Raw genomic sequence first — 27,707 nt, forward strand, 5'->3', positions numbered from 1 at the left:
CCCTTGTCTAGTTTCATGTCTACCTTCGTATTTTAAAGCTGTAATTTCATTTGGTTTTCCTCTGGAGGGCAGCAAACGCTTCTGCTGGTTTTCTTTGCGTTTTTTTCTTGCCGTTCAAAGACCAGGCAAAAAGTGCTATGCTGCTCTTTCCAAGTGGTTTTTATCAAGGTAAAATCAGGAACAAGTCGGGAAAAGAATTGCTTTTCTTTTGCTCTAGTGCCCTGGTTGTGAGGCAGAGAAGGACACAGCTTATTACGGAAGAAGGGTGGAGTTTGCAGGTTTTCTATTCAAATTAGCGCTGTGCTTGTATGTACGTCAGGGCATTCAGGCTGTGGTTATTCCGTATTTTTTTTTTCTGCTGCAGGTGTCCAGCTAATTTTATTGGACTTAAAATTGCTTTTCAAGTAGCCTGTCCTTTGCTCTGCAGGTTGAGGTAACTATTTATGACACAGACCGTGTGATCAAGTAATTTTAAGCACATGCAAAAATGAAGTGACTCTGAAGTCAGTGTACTGCTTTGCAAGCACGCAGATTGAGCAATGTGAGAAAACCTGCACTAACAATTTGTGGGTTTTTTCCAGCAGATAAATAAAGGTTTATATTTTTAACATAAAATTAATGTTAAATGCTTAGTAAATGGAGGTATGTGGGAGTTACTCAAGTTGCACTTCCTAAATATTCTAGAGGCGAGAATATTGGGTTCAGGATGAATCAGACCTTTTACTTTTTGTGCTTCTTGCATTTAGCTGTTGTACTGTGTCACTGCAGTACTGTTTTGAGATGGTCAATGACACTTGGAATAAACAGTCAAGGTTGAATTTATTTCTCTTTGTACATGAGGATTTAGCCCTTCTCCCTCACTGCTTCCATCCGCAGAGGCCACGCTACATGGGGAATACTGACAATAGTTCACTTGTTTTATATTGTGGGCACTGCGTTAGACGGTAACCTGAGATCTGGTCTCTCTCACCCCTTATTTTGAATGTGATTATAGTAGCATTGAAATTTTTCCTCCTTGTGCAAATCATTAGTTAATTTTAGATTTTGTAGGGTGATTCCCTAATGGGGAAGAGGACCTTCAGCCAGGATGATACTTAAAAGTCTTTCTGAGCATGACCTTTGATTAAACCAGTGCAGCATCTATCTGTATAGGCTTCAGTCCATCTAACTGTGAAGACATTTTTTTCCCCTTTTGTCCAGTCATTTCTTTACTTTGTCCCAAACTTGAGCTCTGCTTCTATGTCCAATGCTGTCTTTCCAGTGATAGTGATGTGCTGACTTATATGGTCTGAATTGTGCAGCACTGAAGGGCTCATCAATCTGGCATCCTCCTCTTGATGTAATTTTGAATTTTCTTCAGATTATACTTTGTCATGATCAGCCCACTGCAGCTTCTGGTCCCAGTTAATGTGATAAAAAGGATGTGACTCTGCAGTTTCAATCAGTACGGTACGACCGCAGCCTGCCATGGAGGTACATATATGCTGTTCCTCACCAGGAACCAGCACTGCAAGTCTAACTAAAGAAATAAGCCCTCAAAATGTGTTGGTCCTTGGACTCCAGCTGATGTTCTGAGTTGACTTCTGGCTTTTACGGATTCAGAGTCTTGCAGTGAATCTGTCCCCACGGTGAATCACACAGCTGCAAACCCAGCAGTGCCTATATGACAGAAATGGTGTGGGTCTGGGAGTGATCTGTCTTGGGGAAGTAGGGCACTGCTCTAGGCAGCTGCTGCCAAATAAATAAGTCTGAAACTGTGGCTTTATAGTCAGTGGAGAGAGCAGGATCTTCACAGGATGGCTCAGAACATCTAAGCTAGGTTGCTGCTTCAAACTGTTTCCAGGTAAACCGGGCGTGTAACTTGGGAGGTGGGAAGAACTCCCTTTATACCTGTATTTATAAAGCGGTAGGAGATCCTTTTTGCATGAGTGGACCTCAAGTGAGTTAAGATGTTGGTTTTTATGGATGCATGAACAGAACATGAGTGTAGAAGTGACTGTATTTACATACATGAACTTGCCAACCAAAAGTGTGATTTTTTTTAAAAAGATAAACTGCTAGGCTTTCATAGCGACTCCGTTGCGAGTGGAGGAAGGAAATTACTTCCCTGAGAAAGCGTTGCTGCTGTTTAATATTTTTGTAGGATCTCCTTATTGAGATAATACACCCTTTTTAGACTATTCAGACGGAAGTCTTTGCTTGAGGTGCTTCGGTATGCTTGAGAAATAAGTTGGCCAAGGAATGAGTAAAAAATTGCAAAGCCAGAGGGGATCTTTGTTTTGTAGAGAGTGTGCAACGAGACTGAAGTTTAAATTTTTATCTGCTGAGAACACCACTTAGGAGATTTCAGTGCACTTCTGAATGCCTGTCAAGCAAGGTTGTGGACTTGGTGATAAGCTTCCCTTCTTTAGGAGGAGATTTGTAATTACTGCTAAAGAATCACTGTAAGACAGATTTTTTTTGTACACTAGAGAAATACATCTTTCTCTGGGAGTTGCTCCCATCAAGCCAAAGTGTTGACTTGATTGCGGCTGCCTTGGTTTGTTGTCCTCATGGAAGAGCAAAGAAGGTGTAAAACACACATGCAAATGGGAATTGCTGCTCGCCATCATTTTGCTCCTCTCACCTGACCCATGAGTCATTAGAGGTGCTGGGCATATTTAACTGCCACCGTGACTCACCACTTAACTGAGGGCTGAGCACCTCTTCTCCGAGCCAGGATCGGACTTTTAATTACTGAATGAGGCCAAAGGAGAACTTGCCTGTGTTGAGAGAAGCAGGTGTCAGAAGGGTCCCCCAAGGCTATGCACCCGTGCAGCTCCTTGGACTGCAACATCGAGCTCGTCTTCTCTTCGTGTGTTTAGAAATGCACAGAAACTATTTTTTAAATTTGACTTTAACAGTATCGTGCTTTGTCTGATATTCGATTTGGTTGTAAATAATGTTGTTAATGGCAAAGAAAGAAGGCGATAGAATTGATGGAACCTCATGTTCTGCAATTCGAGCATCTTGTGTACCTGATATTTATGTGACAATATTCAGGTGCACAGCAGACATAATAACTATTTCCATAATAGGTCTGTTATGCAAGACTGGTTCGGCTTTACATTCACTCATCAGTCAGTAGTCTCTTAAAAGGCTCATTTTCCACTTGTATCATACATTGAGCCCAGAACTTGCATAAGTGAGTACTGTCAGCTGCATTTGATTCCTCGTGGAGAAATTGCAGGTCCTAATACCGGACGATGCCGTGAGACTGCCTTTTTCTTAGGCTTGTCATCGATTGCTCTTGCCAAGTGTCCTTTTGTGTTTCCACCATTAGCCCTGTCTTCCACTGGGCTGGTGAGCAGGCAGCAACGCTTCCTGCTGCCACAAATGTTTTCATTATGCACGAGGAAATTTCCTTTAGGTGCCCCAAAAGCCATATTGATCTTTTGGCAAGGGGTAAGCAGATAGATCCAGCTACTTTAGAGCCTTTGCTGAAAAAGAAGACACGGGTTTTAAATAACCCCTGCTTAGGGCTGGATTATTGTGTGTCCAGTTTAAGACCTCTTAGCCCATCCGAGGAAGAAAAAAAACCCCCCCCCGAGCACTGGCAGTTTCAGCAGCAGTTGGTTTGATATGTGGAGCTCCTGACGCATTTTAAAACCCAGTTGGAAATCACTCTTCTTGAACTTGCCAGATCAGAGCAACCCATGAAAAATGTGGTTTGTGTGGTTATCAGATGATGTGTTTTCTGTAAAGATCGTTATATTCTTGTCTCAAAATCCTGTATTAGGTCTCATGTATTCGTAATTCTAATAGAAGCTGCACTTTTTCCACAAGAAATATAGTGATTGTGAAGGTTGCCAGCTAAGCGACTCCTAATTTTGCTTTTCAATAGTGAGGAATAAACCTACTTTCAAAAGGTGGCTCTTTATTTTTGAAGTCTGTTTTAAATTTCCCGAATAAGACTTTAGGAGTTTCGTTAGAAGACGAAGGTTTCTGCCGGTAAGTCTACTCTTGCTGATGCCACTGCTGTAATTTTACCGAGATTTAGCCTGGCTGCTCGACTTTTAGGGCACAGACACGCAGTGAATTTACGTGGGGTAACAAGTGAGCATATCATGCCTGTGCTGGCTTCGTGTACGTATTTCGCTGGCCCCACTTGTGAGAGATTCTAGTACACTGTGAATCTCAATGAAAGAGATTTAAGCAAACATGTTTGTGGTGGGTTGACCCTGGCTGGATGCCAGGTGCCCACCAAAGCTGCTCGATCACTTCCCTCCTCAGCTGGATAGGGGAGAGAAAATATCTCGACCCATGAGCTTTTTGTTATAAGGACAGGGAGATCACTCAGCAGTTACTATCACAGGCAAAACAGACTTGACTTGGGGAAAATAGTGTAATTTATTACCAATCAGAGTAGGACAATGAGAAATAAAAACTAAATCTTAAAACACACCTTCCCCCCACCCCTCCCTTCTTCCTGGGCTTAACTTTACTCCCAAATTCTCTACCTCCTTGCCTTCAGCGGTGCAGGCAGACGGGGAATGGGGGTTGTGGTCAGTTCATCACATGTTGTCTCTGCCGCTCCTTCCTCCTCACACTCTTCCCCTGCTACAGCGTGGGGTCCCTCCCACAGGAGACAGTTCTACACGAACTTCTCCAACGTGGGTCCTTCCCACGGGCTGCAGTTCTTCATGAACTGCTCCAGCGTGGGTCCTTTCCACGGGTGCAGTCCTTCAGGAACAGACTGCTCCAGCGTGGGTCCCCCGTGGGGTCACAAGTCCTGCCAGCAAACCTGCTCCAGTGTGGGCTCCTCTCTCCACGGGGCCACAGCTCCTGCCAGGAGCCTGCTCCAGCGTGGGCTTCCCACAGGTCACAGCCTCCTTCGGGCATCCCGCTGCTCCGGCGTGGGGTCCTCCCCGGGCTGCAGGTGGATATCTGCTCCCCCGTGGACCTCCATGGGTGCAGGGCACAGCCTGCCTCACCATGGTCTGCACCAGGGGCTGCCGGGGAACCTCTGCTCCGGCGCCTGGAGCACCTCCTCCCCTCCTTCTTCACTGACCTTGGTGTCTGCAGGGTTGTTCCTCTCACATATTCTCACTCACCTCTCCCAGTTGCTGTTGTGCAGCAGTTTTTTTCCCTCTTCTTAAATACGTTATCCCAGAGGCACTACCACCATCATCGATGGGCTCAGCTTTGGACAGCAGCAAGTCCAGCTTGGAGCCGGCTGGTGTCAGCTCTGTCGGACATGGGAGAAGCTTCTAGCAGCTTCTCACAGAAGCCACCCCTGCAGCCCCTCTGCTACCAAAACCTTGCCACGCAAACCCAATACAGTGCTTTACCTTGTGGTCAGTATAGGCAAAGAAGATGCTGTCCTACAATTCCGATGGCTCAATTGACATATGGTTGCTTGTTACACTAATATATCTTAATTGTGCTTTCTGAGTACTAATTGTGACTCTAGCAAAAATAACCGAGAGCTTTGACTCACTAGCTCCAGTGATTCATGCTGGGGCAATTTAAGAGGTTACTGTTCTCCTTTTATCTCCTTTGACCCTCTCCTTGAGGTTACCATTTCCAAAACAGGCAGCTAAACATAGTCGTCCACCCTTCAGCTGCCAGAGTTCACCCTGTGGCAAATTAATGTAATCTGGAATGGATAGTGATTTAAGAAGATACGCTACTTCTTTGGCTGCGGGGAGCCCAGCCTTTTAAATCGCCCTGCTACAAATTGCCAGAATTTGATAGTCAGATCTCACCTCTTGACTTGCCGTAATGAGTAGGTACTGTGACGGGTAGGCTCTAGCAGCTCCGGCACAAACCGCTGTAATTGTTGGCTTAAGCTCCTATTCTAGCAGTAATTTAGGCAACCGAGGTGTGTGGGTACTTATCTGGTTCTGCATCCCCTCCTGTGCAGGCAGCAGCTTCTGGCAGAGAAGGAAGGGAATCGCAGGAGGCAGCAACATTGCAAATTGCTGTGGCTGTATCCATCAGAGCTTGCCTATCAAATCCCTCAGGACATCTGACCGGGCAGTGGTTTTTCTGTGCCAGGCAGGAGATAACTGGCTATTGTTTTAGTGCCAGATCGTTTACAACAGAAATTCTGCCTAAATTTCCTTTTATTCCCAGGGATTTGGAGAGCAGCTCCTAACATTTTGGAGAAGCAGGCAGATTTTCTTTGTTTTCCAGCTTTGGGTGCGAGTCTTCCGTGGTGCAGGAGCCGTGTTTGCCGTTAAAACCTGTTTGTTGCTGAGTGTTTACCCCTAAATGCCTTCAGTATGGATAATGTCATTCCAGCTTGCAGAATTTGAGGAAATTTACCCCAAAGCTGGCCGGCCTTTGTTGGTATCCTGCTACTTTTACATTGCTTATTTTCTACTGCAAGACCCAACTTTTAGGTGCTGAAGTGTGTGTTATTTGGAAGATACATAAGTGAAAGTCATTTCGTCAGATCCTAATCTTGTTATGGGTAGCTGTTCATCTTTTTTCCTCCTGCAGCTATGGAAAGTGATTACCTATCCAATTATCTGTCCTGTTCAGTATTTCCACAGCATTTTCTCCTGCGTCTAAAATATTCAGGTTTGTGACTGAATGCAGACGACTAGGGAAGGGAGATATGTGGAAGCCATACCCACATATTTCTATGCGTGTGCAACAGCACGTCTGATATTATGTGACTTCAGGTTTTCTGAGATGGATGCTGGAGCCAAATATGTCTTTGTCGTAGGTTTACGAGGTGGTAGTGTTTATTCATAAGAGAAATCTGAGCTACACTAAATTTAGCAATATTTATAAATGCTGTTGATCCGTATCTTATCCTCCGTTGGCGGAAAGGATGATGGCCCTAGCGGTCATGACATTGTCAAAGCTAAATAATGAATTTCAGTGCCTTTTTTTGTACATTTTCAGCAAATTACTACTGAACACCTGCCAAAGGGAATACTTCTCTCATTTTTTCCTGCTTCACTGCTGTGCGTGTGTAATTTGGCAAGCATAACAAGTTCTCCGGTGACCTGCACTAAAATGTTAATGCTAGGATGGGATCTGAGCGGTCAGCTGGGATTGGTAACTGGAGATGGAGTTTTATTCATGGCTTGGTCACCTGTATGAATATGAACCTGACCTGATTATTATTGGGTTCTAGTTCAAATGGTGCTGGTGATCCAAAGATAATGGCACAAAGAGACTGTGTGGCATGTACTAAATAAGCTTTCTGGGTTAATTTCCTCCCTGACACAGAAAGTATTACACCATCCCGTGTGTTACAGAAGTATTGCCTTAGTTGGTGTTGCATTCTGGTTTTCCAAGTGTGCAGAAGATCAAATATTAGCGATTGCTTTGAGCTCTGTAAGGATGCAAGCGATCCTAGACTGATGCTCTCATGCCCTGGAGAGCTAACGTGGGACCTGCACTACCTTTTTTCATTCTTTCAGCAGAGATTGCTTTCCAGCCCAAATTAAAATGGGCTGGTAAAATAGTGAGATGCCGTTTATGGTTCCCTCAGCTGTGCTGTGCTTGCCTCATTGATACTGTAAACTGAGATCCACTGCCTTTCAACAGCACTAAATTAATTTGAAAGAAAAGTAATTTTCTAGTAACATGGTGGGTGCAGTAGGCATGCAAAAAAAAGGCAGGTTTAATTTTCATACTTTTATGGAAGGATGCCAAGAAGTGGTTTTCCTCTGACGGTTTCACGGACGATGTACTAGGCAGAGGGGAGGCTGTTTGCTTTTGAGATACGTCTTTATGAAATGTGTTGCAGTTAATGCGCTCCGGGACTCTCTGCCTCCTCGTGGCCCATCAGTTTGCGAAGCCAAGTACTCAAAAGCTGGGAACGGGCAGAGCTGGGGGTGTTTGTGCAGCCTTAATTTGGTCACCCCCTGTCTGGGCCTTGGATTATACGACTACCTACTTTTTTCTCTTTCTGCAGACCTTCGCCTGGTTCGCCTGCAGAGATAGATCGTGTGCTGCTCTACAAATCTAAAAATTAGTGGGAAGGGCCTTTGTTCCTTCAATATAAATAAGATTCACCTTTTCTCTAACAGCTCTGAGGTGAGATGTGGGTTCAGGTTGGGGGTTAAGACAGCTCAGTTCAGATGTTTCCGTGTGCACTGGGTGCCTGATCTCCCCTTACAGCCAGTGGAGATGTAGCCAGCGGAGCCCGGAGAGGGATCCAGCTCATGCTGAAGCAGGCACCCGCGTTGGGTCTGTGTTGCTCTCTGGGCTCTGTTGACCGGGCACGGGAGACGAGAACCCCAGCTCAACGCAGGTGTTTGCATCCATGAGCTGGATCCTGCACCGAGAGTCTTGGCTCTATTGCAGGCTCGGCCGGAGGTGTTTTCTTCATCATCTGACTTCTTGAGCTCGTGCTGGTTTTTTAATGCAGCAACGCTTTTTGCAGGATACTCCTATTTCTTCCAGCGTTGGTTCTTGGTCCCATTCTCCTTTCCAGGTCTTTGCTTTTCCCTACCTCTAGGAAGACACAAGTTGTCACTCACCTTTGGTTGTACTCTTTCTCGGACTCCTCTCTGGTGTATTTGTGTTGCCATAAGCCTGGTTGTGCCATTCGCAGGGGTTTGTAGCCATGATAGGAAACGTTTGGCTTCACTCCTTAGCAGGAACTTGCTACTTGGGACGAGTACATCTTCGCTGGAGTTGTGAGGGGTGTCGGTGCCCAAGGACAATGCGCTTCTAAGCTACTGCAGCAGCTAAAACCTGGAATACTTTTCCAAAGCAATAAGCCCAATCACCATTAAAAGTTGAGTAGCTGTTGGCACCTTACGCTGCGTTGGAGCTACAACGGACGGCAAACGGAGCCAGGGAAACGGCACCATCAGTTCTTGTAGTCTGCTGCAGCAAGCCTCTTCCTGAACGTGTGGTTTTACACGCACGGAGAAAACAAGCGCGTGTATGTTTTTGTGGCACTTTTTTGAGAAAGACCGTATTGCAGCTTTATAGGTGAGGGAGTTGCTTTGGCAAGCGAACAAGATGAACTAAACCATAGCTTTTCACTGGCAATTTTGGCTGATGACTGCTTTTTATTATCTCCGTTTATAATTTTATTGATACAATTTCTTTGTTTCCTCAAAGCAGCAATCAAGCTGTTTTCCTTCCTCAAGCTAAATGTTAAAATCGGAGTGTCAGATGGGGGTGAGATGAATTCTGTTTAATAGGTAGATGCAGAAACTACAAAGCAAGGTCTTTACCGGACACTGTCTTTATGCAACAATAGCTTTTAAGGCATTTAGTTGTTGGAACTATAAGCAGCACCGCGGCAGCAGAAGTGGTTATTTTCCTCAATAACAGCTAGGAATTGGTTGTTACTAAGAATATGCAACTTTCCCTAGGCCACAGTGAGTCAATATCAGAACTGAAATTGGAACTAGATTTTTTTTTTAATACATATAAGTCTCACCTAGTGCTGTCTCTCTGATCAACTGTAGCAAGAAAACGTTGAACTTGAGTTTGGATTTAATAAAAGAGACTGTCGTGTCATTTCTTTCATAATTTTAGATATAAGGATTTTTTTCTCCCAAATCCCTTTTTAGCCTGCATCTATAACTATATATTGACTATTCCGTGGTAAACTGTCTATATAATTATGACCTAATCGTTGATCCTATTGATTTGGCAACAGACATTTAAATTGTTGCTCTCTCAAGTTTCCCTGAACTAAATTGCACAGCAAAGATGTGAGAAATCAAGGGCAAATCTTGAGCATCTCCTCATGCAAGTTTTATAACAGTATGTAGCAGGCTGACGAGCTGCTTGCACTGCGGTGTCACTGTGGTGACATGGTTTGTTGTTCATGGAATGTGTTTTCTGCTTCTGTACGCTTGGATAAAAAGAGAAAGGGACGTAGAGTAAAACCTGTCCTGTGGGAATAGCTGATATCGATTGCCTGGTAGAGGTGGAATTTAACTAAAGGTCAAATAAAATTGTCCTGGAATCCACATAAGGAACAGCTGAAATGGGGCTAAGAGCTACTTCTTTTTAAATTTTATATTGCTTGGTGAAAAGTTACTAGGAAGGCAAAATTGACCAAAATGAAATATTAACCAAACGCAGCCTACAGCCTTCTGCTTTTCTCCCTTGGAAATCCTGTGTGGGTTAAGGCCACCACGCTGCACAGAACTGATGCTTAAAGCAAAGAGTGGGAGTCTGTATTGAGTGTTTATCCTGGATTACCGGACAGAAATTCCCAAATTGTTACTGAGAAATGCGTTTGATTCTTTCTAAAATTTCATAGCTTAAAGTGTCTCCAATTTTCTCTCATTGTGCTGAGCATATTTTTTTCCAAGCTTTTCTTCTGCATCATAAACTGACAAATGGTTTTGAAAATAATACTGTTTGGGGTTGATAACCCTCATGCGTGGGCTTTGTTCCCACTTCAGAAGTGACCTGCGTGGTTTTGGTAGCCTGGGAGGGCATGTAATTACTTCTAAACTATTTTCTTTCCTTAAATAGGAGGGGAGCTGCTGTTTGGCACAGGAAATCTTGCCCTCTTTTGTATCGAGCCCGGAGCTTCATAGCGCTTTCAAGCTTCTGGTCATCTGAACCACTTCTTCCTTTTTGCAGTTTTATCAAGCCTTTCAGGATGACATTCATGGCTTCTTTTCTTTAGCTGTCATTTTCAAATGCCATTAGTGGTAATCAAAGGAGACAAAAAGTCTGTACAAGCGTCATGGGAGCAAGGATGGGAGTTTTAGAATGGCTGGTTGAGCGCATAGGCAACCAACCTATCATTTCATCCACGTGTGGCTCATTGATCTGCTTGTCATGGCTGCTGAAAACCCAAGCTGGAATGACCAGCACGGTGTGTTAGACCAGCTGCATCTTCCACAGATAAGATGGATGGTTGGTTTTTTTTACTGTCATTCGTATATTAGTCTGAAATTTAAAGCGTCTGGCTCATGGTGAAGGGAAGTGTGTACACCCCTCATCTAATAGATTGAGTATGGGCTTACGAAGCATACATCTTACACGCACTTAGGTTTTTCTTCTTCCAGACATCTTGGGAGAAGTTGTGTTTTGCTGATGCATTGGACCTCAATTATTTTTATTAGGATAACAGTTCTGGGGTTTTTAGCAGCTCAAGAAAACCAAACCACCTCCCTCTTTATGTAGAATGAGTATAGAGAGATTCATGTTTCATAGTACATCTTTTCGTCTCGCAGCAGCTGAACTCCTTTCCTCTGGCTACTTGAAATGGGCTAATATTTCAATGAAATTTCTAGGTCATAGTTGTTGTCTTTGAAGCATTTGACAAATATGTGTAACTTTACCTTTCCAAAAATGAGATCCCTCACCAATACCTCTTGAAAGATTGTGGGAATAAGAGAGAAGCCCTTGCATGCATAAATAATTGAAAGATATTAGGAGACAGAATAAATGATCAGTTTACACAACAGAGGAAAGTCATTCTTGGTGTCCCAGAGGAATCTGTGCTGGAATAGGTGGTCTTGACCATGCTGGGTGGGTGGTGAAGGGGCAGGTGAAAATCAGGGTAGATATAGAGCGATGTGTGTAAGAAAGATTATATATATATATATTTTTTTTTTTTTCCTTATTTTACTACAGAACAATGAGCTCCAAGTTGGCTAATGCCACTCAGGAACAAGATTTTAAAGTTATAGTAGATAACTATGAGAAACACAGGCTTGATGCTTGGTATTAGTTAAAAGACCAACTCAGTGTGAGGAATTATAATGAAGGGAATAGAGAGCAAACTGGGAAATATTGTTATGCTGCCACGTAATTCAGCAATGCCTTCACAGCTTGAACCTGTTTTCAGTTCTTCTTTTTAAAAATAAGGGAGGGGAGAAGGAAAATAATACTGTGGAACCAGGAAAAAAATATTTGAGAGTAATATAATAGACATCTATGAAATCCTGAGAGGCATGGAGAAGATAAAAAAAGGATAGACGTTGATTATCTCCTACAGCACAAGAACTAGGGCTATCAGATGAAATGGGAATTAGACACAAAGGAGGAGGCACTTCTTTGTGCAGTACATAGGTAGGCTGAGGAGTGACCAAACACATTCATAGGAAAAATATCCATTGAGAGCTGCTAAGTCTTGAAGATACTTAATACTACTAAAGATACCACCTCTGGCTCAGGGAGTCCCTGCAGAGGAAATAATTGGCAACGGGGAGAGTATTCAAGGAAAATACCACTGCGGCTTGCCCAACTCCTACTGCTTTAGGCTAAGCATCTGCAACCAGCCGTGGGTGGCTGGGATGCTGGGCTAAACAGACCTTTGGACTTGCCCCAGGCACTGTTGGCGTGTTTCTGGAGCGTGCAGGTCTCTTGTTCCACCTCCAGACCAGGTGGGTTTCTTAATGGCACTCCAGTTGCCATCTTCAGGCAGTTCAGAGGGTCCGGTCTCCCTAAGCCTCGGTGCGAGGAAGCTGGTAGCTTGTGTCGCTGCTTCTGTTCTGGGGGAAACGGGAAGACTTCGGTCTCCAAGACTGTAATTTGGCTGTGCTCACTGGGACAGGTTTGGGAAGGGCAGAGGGCTAACATAAGGGAGGAGGAGATAAGCACCCCTCTGCCCACATTAGCCTTGTTTTAGCTTTTTTCCCTTAAACCTTTAGTTTTGACAGAGAGAGGTAAGAAAGAGGTTGCAGCTCGGCTCCTGTTAGAGCCACGCATGTGTTTTTCTTGTTTGAAGTATTTCACTCTAGCATATACTTATTCATCCTGCTGTTTGCAGTTACAGCTTGCTAATAGTTTGTTGCTGAAAAAAACCCATTATCTGTATTGCTCTTGCCTTGAACTTGCTGGATGGGAGGTTAGAAAATAAGCCTGCAGTGTTAGAAGGTCCTGTCGGGGTTTTCTGTTCAGTGTCCTGTTTTTGCCTCCTGAGCTAAGACAAACCTTTCAGGGCCTGCTCAGATGTCCTCTGAGAACAGGCAGTGATTATGGCTTTCGAAATAATTGTGCATTTATTAGCCCAGCATGGTAAGAGCAGAGCAGCTCTCGTGAACGGCTCTGTCCTGGCTGTCGTGAACGGCGGGGTGCCTCCGGCAAAGCTACAGCCTCCGTGCCCAGAGGTCCTCTACATGACGTTGCTCTATGAAAGCCGTGAATGATACAAAAATAAACCAACCCCCCCCCACTTCCCTCTATAGCCAACATTATTACCTCCTTGTCGTTACAGCCAGGCGTTTAATTAGTCCATGCAAATAGCCCTACTTTGATTAGGCCTGAAGTGTGTTAACATAACTGTGGCGCTTCTGCTCGTGCTGTGCTTTTTCTTCGGAGGATTTTCACATGTCAGATCCATTCATTGTGGTTACAACTTGGTAAACAAATTAAGAAAGAGAGAAAACTGGTTAAGTTCTAGGGGGTTGTGCTTCAGAATGGATACTATTTTGAACACGGATCCTATCCTGGATTTCTAACACCAAGTAACACAGCAGGAGGGAGCGTAATTATGTATGACTTGTCTGTTAGTGGCATTTCACAAAAAAAAGGGATTTGTTCTCACTTATGTTTTAACAGGTATAAATACTGTTACTTTATGAAAATTGGAAATTATATTTTAGTCATTAAATGACTGTATTTTAAGTAACTGTAAATTTTTCAGTATTTGAAAACTGAACCTTGGGAAACTGATGCTGCTAAGAAACCAAAGCAGTCTGTCGTACTCCTGGTAGGGGTGATAAAAAAACCACTGAAATGTTGTGATAAAAAGGGAGCAGTATAAAGCCAAATAACTGGCATTTGAGCTTTCAGAAATTATCGGCTCTGGGCAATCATCAAACATGCAACTTTTGAAACATGTCGGATGAGTAAGTTGCCACCTGATTTATTTACTAGCAGGAAATTGTAGATACTGAATTAATTATTGCTGGCTATGTTTCGGAGATTGGCATTGTGATAAAGCAGAGCTATTAGAGATCAAGAAAAAGGAGGTCATTTCAGTACTAGGTGAGGATGCGGTACGTAAGATACTTGTGTATTATATCAGCAGTTTCCTCTTCAGAAACCAACGGTGTCACTTTTTTGTCTTAATTCCACATGTGTAGACATCATTGTCTGTCTTGAACACCTGTAATTGTGTTACACCTAGGACCATCCTCCTTGTAGTCAAGGGCAACAAGAAGGGGTTTTTTCAAGGTATCAGACTTGTTTGAGATGCTGGATATTGACAACCACTGTTGTTCACAAAGTTAAGGCCGGGAACCTTCTGCGGAGGACTCCTTTGGTTGCTGATGAAAATTCTTCATGTTCTCACCCAGCCCTCCAACACTTCCCTCTTCCCACAAGGCTCTGAGCACCTCTTCCTCTAAGGCAGGTTTTCAACTGTGTTTTTTGGGGGATAGGCTAAGGGTAGATGAGCAGCAGTGCCTTCCCCTTCCCAGTGACCACTCATTGTGATGTGTATGAGTATGGAGCACCGCATTTTCTGGAAATTGCTGTTGCTGGATAACCCATTAGCAACAATGGTGATCAAGTAATATGAGCAGTTTCATAATTTATTCCATCTTTACCTTCGAGAAGGTTTTCTTTGGCTTTTGAAGTAATGCTGGAACGTCCTTCAGGCAAGTTTTTGGGGACTGTTGGGTTGGATGAGTTGTTATAGATCCTTCCCTTCTTTCTGTATAGATGGGTACACCGAAACGCTTCTTGCTCTTGGTGACTGGTTCTCTTTGATGCTGCTTTTGAACTGTTTCTGCTGCTTCTTGTGCCTTTTTCTGCTCTTTTGCCTCTCCCTTTGCCTCCTCTTTATGTACTCTCCTACTCTGAAACATGTAAAACAGATAAATGGTTTAAAAGCCTGTGATTAACGTGCTGTATATGCCCTGTGTTAACCCACTGCTTTATTCTTATAGTTTATCTTCCCTGAGCTTGTTGGGATGAGGCAAGTCTTTCTGCGTTGTCTGGCATCCTGCCACTCTGATCCCAGCCAGGGAGTTTGGAAGTTGCTGTAGTATGGATTGTAAAGAAGTCTTTGATGTTCAGGTCTCTTAGCTGATGAGACTTCTGTCTGTAGACCAAAGTTTAATTGAGAGTGCGTAGAGGCTTTGTTATATGAGTTGTTTTATGCCACAACTGTGCTGTCTGTTTTTCCTCTAAGTGAGGAAGTACCTGAGACCCTGTGTCAAACTGCTGTGTTTGGTGGAGAGGTAGGTAGCTTCTGGATCTGAAAAAAATGAGCTTATTTGAGAGGCAGATTCTGATTTGAAGGTCTGCTTAATGTACCAGCTTTCTCTGAAAATTCAGTCAAATATTCTCTAATGATTAAAATGAGTAATCTTTACTTCTTCCTATTTCAGACAGTTCTGTAATCACACTGAAAAGAACTGACTTTACAATAGCTATGTCTGTGCAAATCTTAAGGTTTCTCTGTATCTCATTTCATAGAATCATAGAATTGTTTAGGTTGGAAAAGACCTTTAAGATCATCAAGTCCAACCGTTAACCTAACCCTGCCAAGTCCACCACTAAACCATGTCCCTAAGCGCCTCATCCACACGTCTTTTAAATCCCTCCAGGGATGGTGACTCCACCACCTCCCTGGGCAGCCTGTGCCAATGTCTGACAACCCTTCCAGTGAAGAATTTTTTCCTAATATCCAGTCTAAAACTCCCCTGACGCCACTTGCGGCCATTTCCTTCATTTGTGTGGCTTAGCATCTATTTTATTTGCATAATTCACCTCTGTGGTCAGTCCCTTATTAAAATTGCCCCACTGTCATCTTGTGCCGTACACTTGTCTTGATTTCTGATTATTCTTTTGATTGTGTGGGTTTATTATTACAAATTACATGTATTACAAATAACAAATACGACTGTTCCAGGGAAGGAGGAGAAATGCTGTAAGATGTTTGTTGCTGCTTGAGACAGTAAACTCCATCTCCACTCTCAGGTTTCAGAAGAAATGCACATCATAAGTATTAGCACCAGAATGAACCTGTAAATCGGGTGAACTTGTATATACAAGACCATCACGGGTGGAGTTTTCAGCTTGGGTTCATCTAATTTCTCGGGGCTTTCTCTATTTTTGCTTCTTTTGGTCTTCAGTTAATAATAGTTTTCCTTGTCTTAGTCATCAACAAGGTCGTCTTAACCTCTTGTGGCTGAATATCCTGAGTCACTCTCTTCAGAGCTCTAGATATCTGCTTTTCAGGCTGTCTGCTTAGTTGGATAGAGTCTGTTCCCTCTTCATATCTGCCTTGGCTAGCATGCCATTCCCACAAGATATGTGGCTAGATGTCTTGTTTTTTAAGATTACGCGAAGGCAAATCCATCATCTCCATTATCATGATAAGTCACTGTATCCTATTAGTGAGCTTAGAGGGGTTTTTTGGAGAAATGAAGTGTAATACGCATAAACTTCTGCAAGAGAATTGACTTGGTACAGTGAGATATTTTGACATTAAAAAAGAGACTAGAATAACATGTCACCCATTACATTGGTTTTCAAAACAGGCATAGCAGAAAATTATTGTCATTGACCTGAATGGCTCCTAATAGGATTCTGTTGTTTTTGCCTGTGGGCCTTGTGTTTAATACTTGTGTTAAAATAGTAATTTCTAAGGGTTGGCAGGAGCTATCAGTATGGGAGATGGGCAAATAAGGGATAAATCTGTATTCCATAGTAAGTTGTATATGAGCAAGCTGTGTACTTTATTATGGGAAAATGTAAAGCTGTTTTTCTAGGAATGGTGCAGGATTCTATTCTGAGAAGCAGCGAAATATCTAGAAAATATTTAGGAGTTAAGTCACATTATCATGAGCTTTCTGTATGATTCAGCAGCCAAATTACCCTTGACTGTATAAATAGTGGAAAATTGGATAGGAATAGGCAAATCATATTCCATCTGGATATAGTACTGGTGTGTCTGCAAAGTTCTGGGGCTGTTTCTGATCTCAAAGGCAACAAGATACGAAAACTTAAAAACTGGAGATAGCTCTAAGAAAAGGTATGAAAAATATGTAAGCATTAGAATATATGCACTTATTGAACAATATACAAAACTCCTTGAATCTGGTCTGACACCCTGATACCTGCTAGAATGGCAACGTGGCAGAACACAACTAATTTAGGAGATTTCTGGAGTGCATTATGATGATATTTTGAAATAGTTGGCTCATCCAGTGCCTAGGAGAGGTGCTTTCCTGGATCTGCGACTCGCAAAGAGCTGGTTGAGGCAGGGATGTGGTCTTGGCTGTGATGACTCTGAGGTAGTAGAGCTTAAGATCCTGAGGGATGCAAGTAGCAGAATTAAGACGTCGGAATTCAGGACAACAGACTTGAACATTTCCAGGGAACCAAAAGGCAAGATCCCATGGGAGGATGCCCTGAAGGGTGAATAAGCCCAGGTGAGCTTAGCAGATCTTCCAGGAAAACCTCCTCAGATCTTAAAGACAGTGCATCCTGATGTGCAGGAAACCAAGCAGGTACGACAGGTCATCAGCTTTGCTTAACTGCTTAACGGAGAAGTCCTGATGGAGGTCAAACGTGAAAAAAGGACTGTGTGCAGAAGGTGAAAGGAGGTATGGGATACCCAGGAGGGATACAGGCAGGCAGAGGGCACATTAGGGAAGTTTAGCTGGAGTTGAAATGCCAAGGGATTGTAGGGCGACAAGAAGGACTTCCATAGGTATGTTTGTCAGCAAATGAAGACAAAAGAAAATGTGGATCTACTGCTGGATGAGGCAGGCAACTCTGTGATGAAGGACACAGGAAAAGGCTGAGGTATGCAGTGTTTCTTTGCCTCGGTCTTTATTTGCAAGATCTGCTCTTGCTAGGTGGTGATTTGGGGTGGGAGGTGGTGCCCATGACAGAGGATTGCATTGGACACCACCGGCAAATTGGACATGTGCAAGTCTGTGGAAGGGGCTGGGTGAGGCAGCTCCATCTCACCTGGGAGAGATGGCGACAACTGAGAGGTCCCCCATGACTGGAAACGTCCGTCTGTCTTCAAGAGGGTGAGAAGGAGAGCTACAGGTGGGTAAGCCTCGCCTCGGTCCCCGAGAACATTATGGAGCATGTCTTTGTGGAAGCTGCTTCCATGATCGGGAACGTGGCCAGGAGGCTTCAGCATGGATTTGCCAGGGCAAAAACGTGCCCACCCAACCTGCTAGAAATGTGGGAAACCACCCTGTTTCCAGTGGGCAGTTACGATGAAACCTGAGCGCTGAAAGTAGGAGATGAGCAAAGTCAGTCTTGAAATAGCCAAACTACCATAAGTTGTTACATAAATCACTGATTAATAATAAAAAATCAAATCTGTCTTGAGACCTGCAAATCAGAATCAGATTCCAAAGATATACTTCTTAAAAAATAAACCCCAAAATAATCCAAAAGCTTTTCTCCACTAAAAAAGTGTTACTCTTAAGCATACATCAGGTTGTCTTTTCTTTTTGTCTGTTGGCTGGTAAATACCTGTCTCAGATCCTGACTGTGCTTCAAAATAAGAGATCTTGCCAATTTGATTTAAAAAAAAAATAAAATCCGTGTCTGTCTTGGTGTAAATCCAGTATTTAGTAGATAACCTTTTATATAGTATTTCCTGGTTTTTGCAGGTCTCTGAACCCTCTTATAGCTTACCGTTGGCCTGGTCAGCCAAGGAGGTGCTGGCCGTGGATAGGAAAATGTTGACGCTAAATGTTATACACGGACAGATTTCTTTTTGAAGAAATGAAAAATTTAACTTACTTGTGTAATGCAGCCTTGTGCTGCATAATGATGCTCAGTACAGCTTTTATGGGTGCTATTTGATAACTCCTTCCATAAAATGACAGGTTATGTAAAGCTAGTAAAGCTTTTAATTCACATCCACTTCTGATACTCTGTGTTTGGCTTCTTAACTTAGAATCTTACAATTTGTGCCTGTCCTTAGTTTTAGTATTAGGTTTCAAATGAAAGAGAGTTGCTGATTTTGCAATTAGGAAAAATGTTGACTATGCAAATGAATGTTTAAAGTTTGAAAGTTGAGAAAAGACAGAAGAAAAGTCAAATTTCTCTTTCTTTATTCAGGAAATGATGGAGATGTGTCACCAGAATCACCTTCCGTGGAAGGTTGGCTGTCACACACTTCTTTCTCTTTTTCAATTAATTGAAAGGAATCTGTAGCCTTTATTAAATATGGACCACGTGATTTAAGCTTTTATTTTACGTTAATAAAATAGAGTATGAGACTGCACTCTGTTTACTCAATGCAAGTCTTTGGGACTGCTGGGGAGAGCTGGAGGACTTGCGGCTCAGGTTGAAAATGTCTGTGTCTTACAGAAGATGGTGATTTGATGAGGCTTGTGACTTTTCTCGGAAATGCCATCTTTGTTACTTTATCTTTGGGTTCATCTTTGTTTCGCTTTTCTGGTTATCACTAAGACACGCTTCTCTTTTCAGTATGGAATTGGGCAAGACAAATTTATCAGCCATTACACCACACTGAAATCCCGTTGGTGCCCTAGTAGATGTTTTAGTTTAGGGTCTGTTGATGTTTGTTATATTCAGCATTTTAAATCTTGGCCATAAATTTGCTTGGGAGGGGGATGCAATTATTTTTTTCTCCCCTCAGTATTTCTAGCCATGATTGCAGGTGCACGTACCCTCTGGCGTGATGAGCAAGTTATCTGGTGACTTTTTTTTTCCCCTCCTTAGCTAAAATTTCTTTCTTTAATTCTTGCAAATCACGTCTTTAACAATGAGCATTTTTCAGTCTGATGTTAATGAATCAGACGTTGGCAATGTTTTCCCTGACGTGACAAACAATTCTTCTGTTAGTCTGTCAGATTAGTGAGCCACAAACTCTGAAATGTTTTACGTGGTTTTTTGTTGGATTTTTTTTCTTTTAAGATGCTTATTTTGTCAGCCATTACAGTCTATCCCACAGATATCTTGGTCTTCATATATCTTAGGCTTTAACAGTTTGAAGGGAGTTAATATTTTTTGCTTGCGAGTCTGAGCCCACTTGGGTTTTTTGCTGGGTTTGGCGGGGGGTGGTGGTTTGAGGGTGGGTTTTTTCTTGTTGTTTTTGGGGAGTTTTTGGTTAAATTGGACCTCCATCATGCTCTAAGGTAGGCTCTGGAGCTTTATTTTGATTCAGAAGTTTCCAGCTATCCGGACCTGGAAATCGGATGATGAATCTTTATAGAACACTTACTAAAGAGCTGAAATTAGTCATCCTTGCGATTTTGGTGTGCAATATTCTTTCAGGTATCGGCATAACATCTCTCTCTCACTCAAGGTGTCCTCTTTTCAGCAACATTTAATATTAATACTGAGATCTTCATCATTTGGGACCATTAAAGAGACCGATATTCCTCTCAAACAGCGGCTGTTAATCCTGCCCACATCCTGGTTTGGGAATTATCCAGGTTCTCTGCAGTTTCGAATGGTTTCAAAAGAAGTTTCCTTCTTCCTGCTGTAAATCTTTTCTCCTGTGCTGCAGTCCTCTGTTACACAACCACCATATTCTGCAGGAAAGATGGTCAAGTGAAAGGATTCCTACATGGAAAGGAGTATTATCCTTGCTGGTGGTGTTGGAGATTATGTTGATTGATGGTTTCCTTTCGTGAACTTTGATTCAAGACTGCTTTGGATTCCTTTTTTCTTTTGTTTTACTCTCTCGTAGGTCAGTAACTTAGCATTTGTCATCAGCAGAGGATTTTTCTACTAGCTGGAGTAATTAGTCTCTGTTAGACATCCAGTGATAAATGGGAGAGGAGGGGGGGAAAAGGTTAACAATGAATTTTGTTTCAGCATTGGACTTCAGTGACATTGAGATCGTGCCACTTGCTCACAAAGGGAGGTGATATGTGGAATTTTTCGTAGACAGTCTTTTGCGTTTTCTTGTGAGAACGCAGCTGGATCTCGTCCCAGTCCCCGCAATTTATCTGTACACTATGGGAATCAAATGAAAATGTACTGACTATACCAAACTCTCTCTTTGACATGAGGTCCTGTATTATTGTCAGCGTCTGAGCGGGAGCGAGTGCTCAGGCTGCCTTTGGTTTGTCACCAAAACTGAACGCGGTTCTCATTGCCTACTCTGACTTTCCCTTTTGCCCAGGCTTACTTTCCAGATGATGAGTACTGAAGTCTCAGTCTGGTCTGGGAGCATCTCCTTAACAAGTACTGTTTAAAAAAGCCTTGCAAGGCTGCCACGGTCCAGTTCTTTTTTTTATACAAAGCAAACCCCAGACTTGTATTATTAGTGTCCATATTTGTGTATTATTTCATTCGTGCATTGCAAGAAGGTTGAGGGTTCCCTTGCTGCCTGGGATATTTGAGGTTTTTAACCTGGATTCTAATTCTGGTAATGACATAGAAACTCTCGCCTGGAAGATGTTGGAAACTCTTCTGAAGTCACTTGTGACAAGTTCACAATTTTAATAGAGGATGGGGTTTTTTGCAGGTATTCGGAACGAAGCCTGACAAAATGCGTTGGGATAACGATAGAGACCAGACCAGATTACTGCCTGAAGCGGCATTTAAGTGACATGTTATCCTACGGCTGTACAAGGCTGGAGATCGGAGTGCAGAGCGTGTACGAGGACGTGGCCAGGGACACCAACAGGTGAGAAGAAAGCTTCAGCGCGAAGCTGAGCGTGACTGCTCGCTGTACGCTTTCCAGAATGCTCTTGAGTGGTGTGTCTTGACCTGTTTGCTTGAACACCCATTTAACATTGAACGTTGAAACATTTACCTCATTTCCTTCCTTGGGTGGCCACGTGTCTGTTAAGAAAAATTAATAGACTGCGGTGGCTTCATGGATTTCTGTGTGATATTGTGTAGACCATGGCTTGAGAAAATTGGGTTATTTGTGATGTTTTATTTTAAAATCATATTCTTTTCCTGTATTGTACAGATTTCTCTCTTTTTTTTTTTTTTAATTGCTTCGTCAATAGATGCAGTTTTGTGAAGTAGAACATGTTCCCAGAGAGAGCTCATAGTTCTTGTCCTACATAATTCATAATCTATAGGCTTGAGTAGATACAATGCAGTATAACCTCTTGGAGGTACTTTACCAGCAAACAACATGTTGTCTACACCAGATACCTTTTTCTGTGGAGTATCGGAGCGGAGAGATGACATTGGCAAGTACAGAGGGTGAGGCATAGCCAGAAACAACACCTGTTGATAGATTAACCACTGTCATTCGAGGCATACAGTATCTCTAGGGATTACAAAATATATTCACAGGAGGCCTGTGATTTATTCCTTGTCATATTGGACCTATGGCTAGAAGAACAGTTGTCCTACATAGGCGAGTGCGCAACATATTGTTCATCTCATCCCTTACAGACAAGTAAGCCAACCTCTTATTATTGCAAGTCTTCTAATTCTGTTCAGATTTTGCAAGAAGTGTTTTTTTTCTTTTTTTTTCACTTCTGACACTCGTACAACTTGCCTTCATTCTTATTGCATATTCCAGTCACCTACCAAAAATGTTTAATAACCATAATCATACATAATGAGAGATTATCGTTCAATAAGCAAAGCACATTTTTGTTAATACCTACCTTAAAGGCAGTAGTGCAAAACTGAAAATGTTGGACATTTTCTTTTAGAGGCTTAAAGAATCCAAAATGAGTTTCCTCCTGCAGGTTTAGCTGTAGTATTGCTGGTGTATGGAAGTGCAGGATGTCACTGCTGTGAACCACTCGGGCTCCAGGTCTCAGTAGACAGGAAAAGCCATTTATTGAGTAGTCCAAGAGTTAAAAGCTCATATTTATAGGTGGTACTTTCCTCCTCTAGATGTCAGAGCTTTCCAAAGGAAAAGATCCATACTAAGGAATGTAGCTAAATCTCTCTCTTAGACCAGATGTACTCATTCACGGTTAATTCCGACACAGATTGTAAATGTAACAATTAGTTTCTCTTCAGCCTTTAAAATCTTTTTTTTCACCTCAAATCTTCTAAAGGTGTCCCATCCTGAGGTGGAACTGTAAAACCCTACGTAGTTATCACTTCAGTCATCTTCAGTTTTCCTCCAGTTTTGTCTGTCACATCAGAGCTGGTACCATAAATTGTTCAAAGCTGTACGTCACTTTTGGCTTGTACGTTTGCTAATGAACCCTTGCTTTCCTGCTGATGAATCAGAAGAAGAATGAAGCAGTATATTACTGACTTGATTTCACTCAGAAATAATCCTGTATAGAATTTTTAAAGGTTTTTGGCACTTTTCAAAGCTGCTTGTAGAATTCCAAAAAGACTTCGCTGCAGGCTGTCTCAGAGCAGGGAAAACACAGGCTGTTCACTCAAATATCTCCCTCCAACTTTTTAGAACAATGAATTGGAATATACTTTTAGAGAAGGGTGATTCAAGTTTCTCTTTCTTTTGAAATGACCTCATTTTGCTTCTGTTCTTCTACTACTTTGTGGGGGATGTGTTTTGGCTTTAAACTTTTAATATTTTGCTTGTAGCAAAATGTCAGATTACAACCAATTAGGCTAACTGTTTGGAAATTACTTTCTATTATGTTCCATAAGTCATTAGTGAGGTTTTTGAGTGCTTTTGGTGGCTGTGAGGCAGAAAAATATTCAAGAATGGATCTAGGCATCAAATAATCAAGTTATTGATGCAGCTCAAATTCCACTTCTAATAAGAAAATAATTTTTATTTATGAAGCAAGTCTCCATTTACTCCCCTCAGGCTAGTCAAGGTCTTGAGTAATACTGTCCTTGAACAGTCTCAGAAAAACACTGTAATACTTCTGAAAAAAATCATAGATAAAATTATAGTCATAAAACTACATGTAAGGATTTAACGGAGACAGAATCTTCCAGTAGAGAGGAAGGAAGAGGCCCTTAAAATAGGGGAAGTGGCTGTTCGGTTTGGTTGACTTTAGGTCTCGGCAGAAGGCATGCATTTGTAGAGGTGCCCAGATGGCGTTAATTTTTCATCCAAAGGACTGTCGAGGAGAAGAGTAATCACCTGCTGAGCTAATGTGTTGGCAAAGAATTCCAAAAGATGGGGTGAACTGGTGTGAAAGTGTGATGGGAAGAAAGTGGGGATTGGAGGTAGCAGAAGAAGGTAGCAGATGCTGAGAGGATAGAAATGTCAGCCAGTAGTGGAAGAGCCCTCTGAGAAGGGGGAGAGCAAAAGCAAGGACTTTGTGGGAAGACTGTTCACATGTGATGGGGACCTCCTAGTAGCTGTTTGGAATGATAATGATTGCTATTGTGGAGGCAGAAGGCAGCTCCTGAGCCATGGAGGTGGAAGGAGAGAGGAGAGTTTGCTTTAGGCTAATGAGTTCTGTGAGATTCAACCTTTGTTCCTGCCTTCCCTTGGGCTCCCACTCTCTCCGAGCTCCTGCAGAGCAAGTCTGACTTGGTTTGGTTTGATGCCGGTGGAGAAGAACATGAAATCTTTCAAGAGTCCCAATCCAGCCTATGTTTCGGAGGTTTGGAACCTCTCGGAAGTTGAGAAGAGTTTGTTTCTCTAATGGGAGTACTTGAGAGTTCAGCAAGCATGTTGCAGGGTGATTTTCTAGCTAGCTGGTTTTATGTAGCCCCCATCCTTCTTCCCTTTTGCTTTTCTGTTGCTTTTGTTTCTGGTTGTGCTTCATTTTGATTATACACAGTCTTCAATGCGGTGTGTCCGTCCTAGCTTGTGCTGCAGCATCAACTCCTGTCATTGCTTTACAAATTGAATTTTGGCAGCTTTTGAAAGTTTCTCAGGCTGTGGTTTGAATAGCTGTACCTTTGGTGTGGTTCACCTGCTACAGAAGTAGCAAACCGGACTACTTTTAGCCCCTAGCGTAGTTTACTTTGTTAGCAGCCATGTTCCAAGACTTGAGTGGTGATAAACTGATAATAAAACTCAACCCTTCCCACTTCCTAGAGAATAATCTCAATTAAACGTATCAAAATACATCGTCTTCTGTGTGATCCTGAATCTCTTCTCTCTCTTCCCAGAGGTCACACCGTGAAGGCTGTGTGTGAGTCTTTTCACTTAGCCAAGGATGCCGGGTTTAAAGTGGTGGCGCACATGATGCCTGATCTACCAAACATGGGACTTGAAAGGGACATGGACCAGTTTGTTGTGAGTATGGTTTAAAAAATCCCAGAGTTTCTAGTGTGTTCCAGCTTTTTCATCTAATGCTGCTTCTCTTTCTTAGCTCAGCTATTAGTTACGATCCAGGCCAGAATTGTTTCTTAAGGACAAATAATATAAAATTCATTTTTGAAGGTGGAGGGTGAGAAAGATTTGTTGAATTACTTCATCCAGAAAATTATATCCTTGCCTCATGAAAGACTGAGTCACTGGGGTCTCAGTGGAATATAGCTCTTCTGATACTAACTAGGGCTCTTACTTTTTTCCAAGGTGGTTTTCTTTCCTTGGATTTAGAATAGTACATGATTCAAAGCTAAAAGCATACTATCTCGAAGGTAATTAATTGCAAAGTAGAGTGTATAGGTGTATTCTATAGCATCTCTGTTCTGGGCTCTCTGCTATTCAATATCTTTATCAATGATGTGGAAGAAAATATAAAATCATTTCTAGAGAAACTGAGATGAGAAAAGAGCAAATGGTAAACAGTGTAAGGAATTAACCCCTTTGTCTGGTAGCATGGTAGGTTTTTTTCATTATTTTTTTTTTTTTTAAGTCAAAATTGATCATCTTTTTAAAATAGTGCAGAAATTGCAGTCACGATACAGGAATCACAAGTATATTTCTGTGCAAGGTCAGACTAGGTGCTTTCTGTCACTAAAAAGCTATCAATGCGATGGAATGTCGATGTTGTCTACCTTGATTTTAGTAAAGCCTTCAACACTGTCTCCCACAGCATTCTCCTGGAGAAGCTGGCGGCTCGTGGCTTAGACAGGTGCACTCCTTGCTGGGTAAAACACTGGCTGGATGGCTGAGCCCAGAGAGTTGTGGTAAATGGGGTGAAATCCAGTTGGTGGCCGGTCACAAGTGGTGTTCCCCAGGGCTTGGTACTGGGGCCGGTTCTGTTTAATATCTTCATCAATGAATCTGGATGAAGGGATCGAGTGCACCCTCAGTAAGTTTGCAGATGACACCAAGTTGGGCAGCTATGTTGATCTGCTGGAGGGTCAGAAGGCTCTGCAGAGGGATCTGGACAGGCTGGATCGATGGGCCGAGGGCAATTATATGAGGTTCAACAAGGCCAAGTGCCGGGTCCTGCACTTGGGTCACAACAACCCCATGCAACGCTACAGGCTTGGGGACGAGTGGCTGGAAAGCTGCCCCGCAGAAAAGGACCTGGGGGTGTTGGTCGACAGCCGGCTGAAGATTAGCCAGCAGTGTGCCCAGGTGGCCAAGAAGGCCAATGCCATCCTGGCCTGTATCAGAAATGGTGTGGCCAGCAGGAGTAGGGAGGGGATCGTGCCCCTGTACTCGGCACTGGTGAGGCCGCACCTCGAATCCAGTGTTCAGTGTTGGGCCTCTCACTCCAAGAAGGACATTGAGGTGCTGGAGCGTGTCCAGAGAAGGGCGGCGGAGCTGGTGAGGGGTCTGGAGCACAAGTCTGATGAGGAGCGGCTGAGGGAGCTGGGGTTGTTTAGCCTGGAGAAGAGGAGGCTGAGGGGAGATCTCATCGCCCTCCCCAAATACCTGAAAGGGGGTTGTGGGGAGGTGGGTGTTGGTCTCTTCTCCCAAGTGACTAGCGACAGGACAAGAGGAAATGGCCTCAAGTTGTGCCAGGGGAGGTTCAGACTGGATATTCCTGAGAGAGTGGTGAAGCACTGGAAGAGGCTGCCCAGGGAGGTGGTGGAGTCACCATCCCTGGAGGTGTTCAAGGAACGTGTGGACGTGGCATTGTGGGACGTGGCTTGATGGGAATGGTGGTGTTGGGTTGATGGTTGGACTTGATGATCTTACAGGTCTTTTCCAACCGTAGTGATTCTGTGAATATATTGATTGGAAGTACAGGCAGAAAGCAATGGTTTAGCTTGGTACTCTGCAAACAGGCATGTCTAGAAAGAGGCAATCAAAACCACAACTGTAGGAAATTCTGAAAACTGTGATAGTTTCTTTTTCTAAGGGGTTTTGTGCAGAATTCCTTGAGCTCTTCATAAACGTAATGTCATAGAACTCAGCAAAGACTAGGTTCGTGTGACAAAGTGAGAGGCTGGGGCAAAGCAGTGTGCACAAAACTAGAGGTGAAGTCGGTGACAGAGCTGAAAGGTAACTCAAAATTCCTGCCCCAGACTCTGTTGCTCCTGGATTATTTTCTTACCATGCTGAAGGAGATGGAGGGTGGATACCACATTAGCTGTGTTTTCGTAGAATTACTTGTGATGCAGGGTACAGCAAAACCTGAGTCCCTTACTCAGTATCTCATGAAGTTTGAGCTGTAGTTCTGGGTTCTTTATGGGCCTGTCATTACTGAAGTAATATTAGGCTGGAGAGAATCTGTGGTGGAAGAAAAGTGATACTGAGTGAAAGATTTAAAGAGCTAACCTTGGGTAATACCCAGCAAAGAGGACACAGTAATCTAAGGTATTTGCAAGATGTAAAACTGAAGAGGGAGGAATTATTTAAGGCAGAATTACATGCTTCAATAGAAAGTATTTAGTGATTATTACTCTTTGCTGCTTATTCATGATAAATGGCTAAGGCTTTTCCACTGTCTGATCTGGAGTTTCTCTTGTTTCATTGCAGGAGATTTAGGGAGTCTGTTTAAAAGGTATAACCTCAGGTGACGCTGAACTGGCTCCAGTTTCTGCAGGGCAGTGGGCTCCCTTGCTTGTTAGGGGAAGGGTAATGCCATGCTGTATTTTGC

At 42.9% G+C, this 27,707-nt stretch overlaps 1 protein-coding gene across 1 annotated transcript in view; it reads left to right on the forward strand.

Moving 5' to 3' along the window:
• Positions 1-27,707, forward strand: part of ELP3 (elongator acetyltransferase complex subunit 3) — a 94,149-nt gene that overhangs the window by 11,433 nt on the left and 55,009 nt on the right. Inside the window, exons 8-9 of the mRNA XM_059834790.1 lie at positions 21,368-21,529; positions 24,874-25,000. Of these exons, the coding sequence (XP_059690773.1) occupies positions 21,368-21,529; positions 24,874-25,000 (289 nt within the window). The remainder of the gene's footprint in view (positions 1-21,367; positions 21,530-24,873; positions 25,001-27,707) is intronic.

This window comes from Gavia stellata, chromosome 2 (genome assembly GCF_030936135.1).
Source record: "Gavia stellata isolate bGavSte3 chromosome 2, bGavSte3.hap2, whole genome shotgun sequence".
NCBI lineage: Eukaryota > Metazoa > Chordata > Aves > Gaviiformes > Gaviidae > Gavia > Gavia stellata.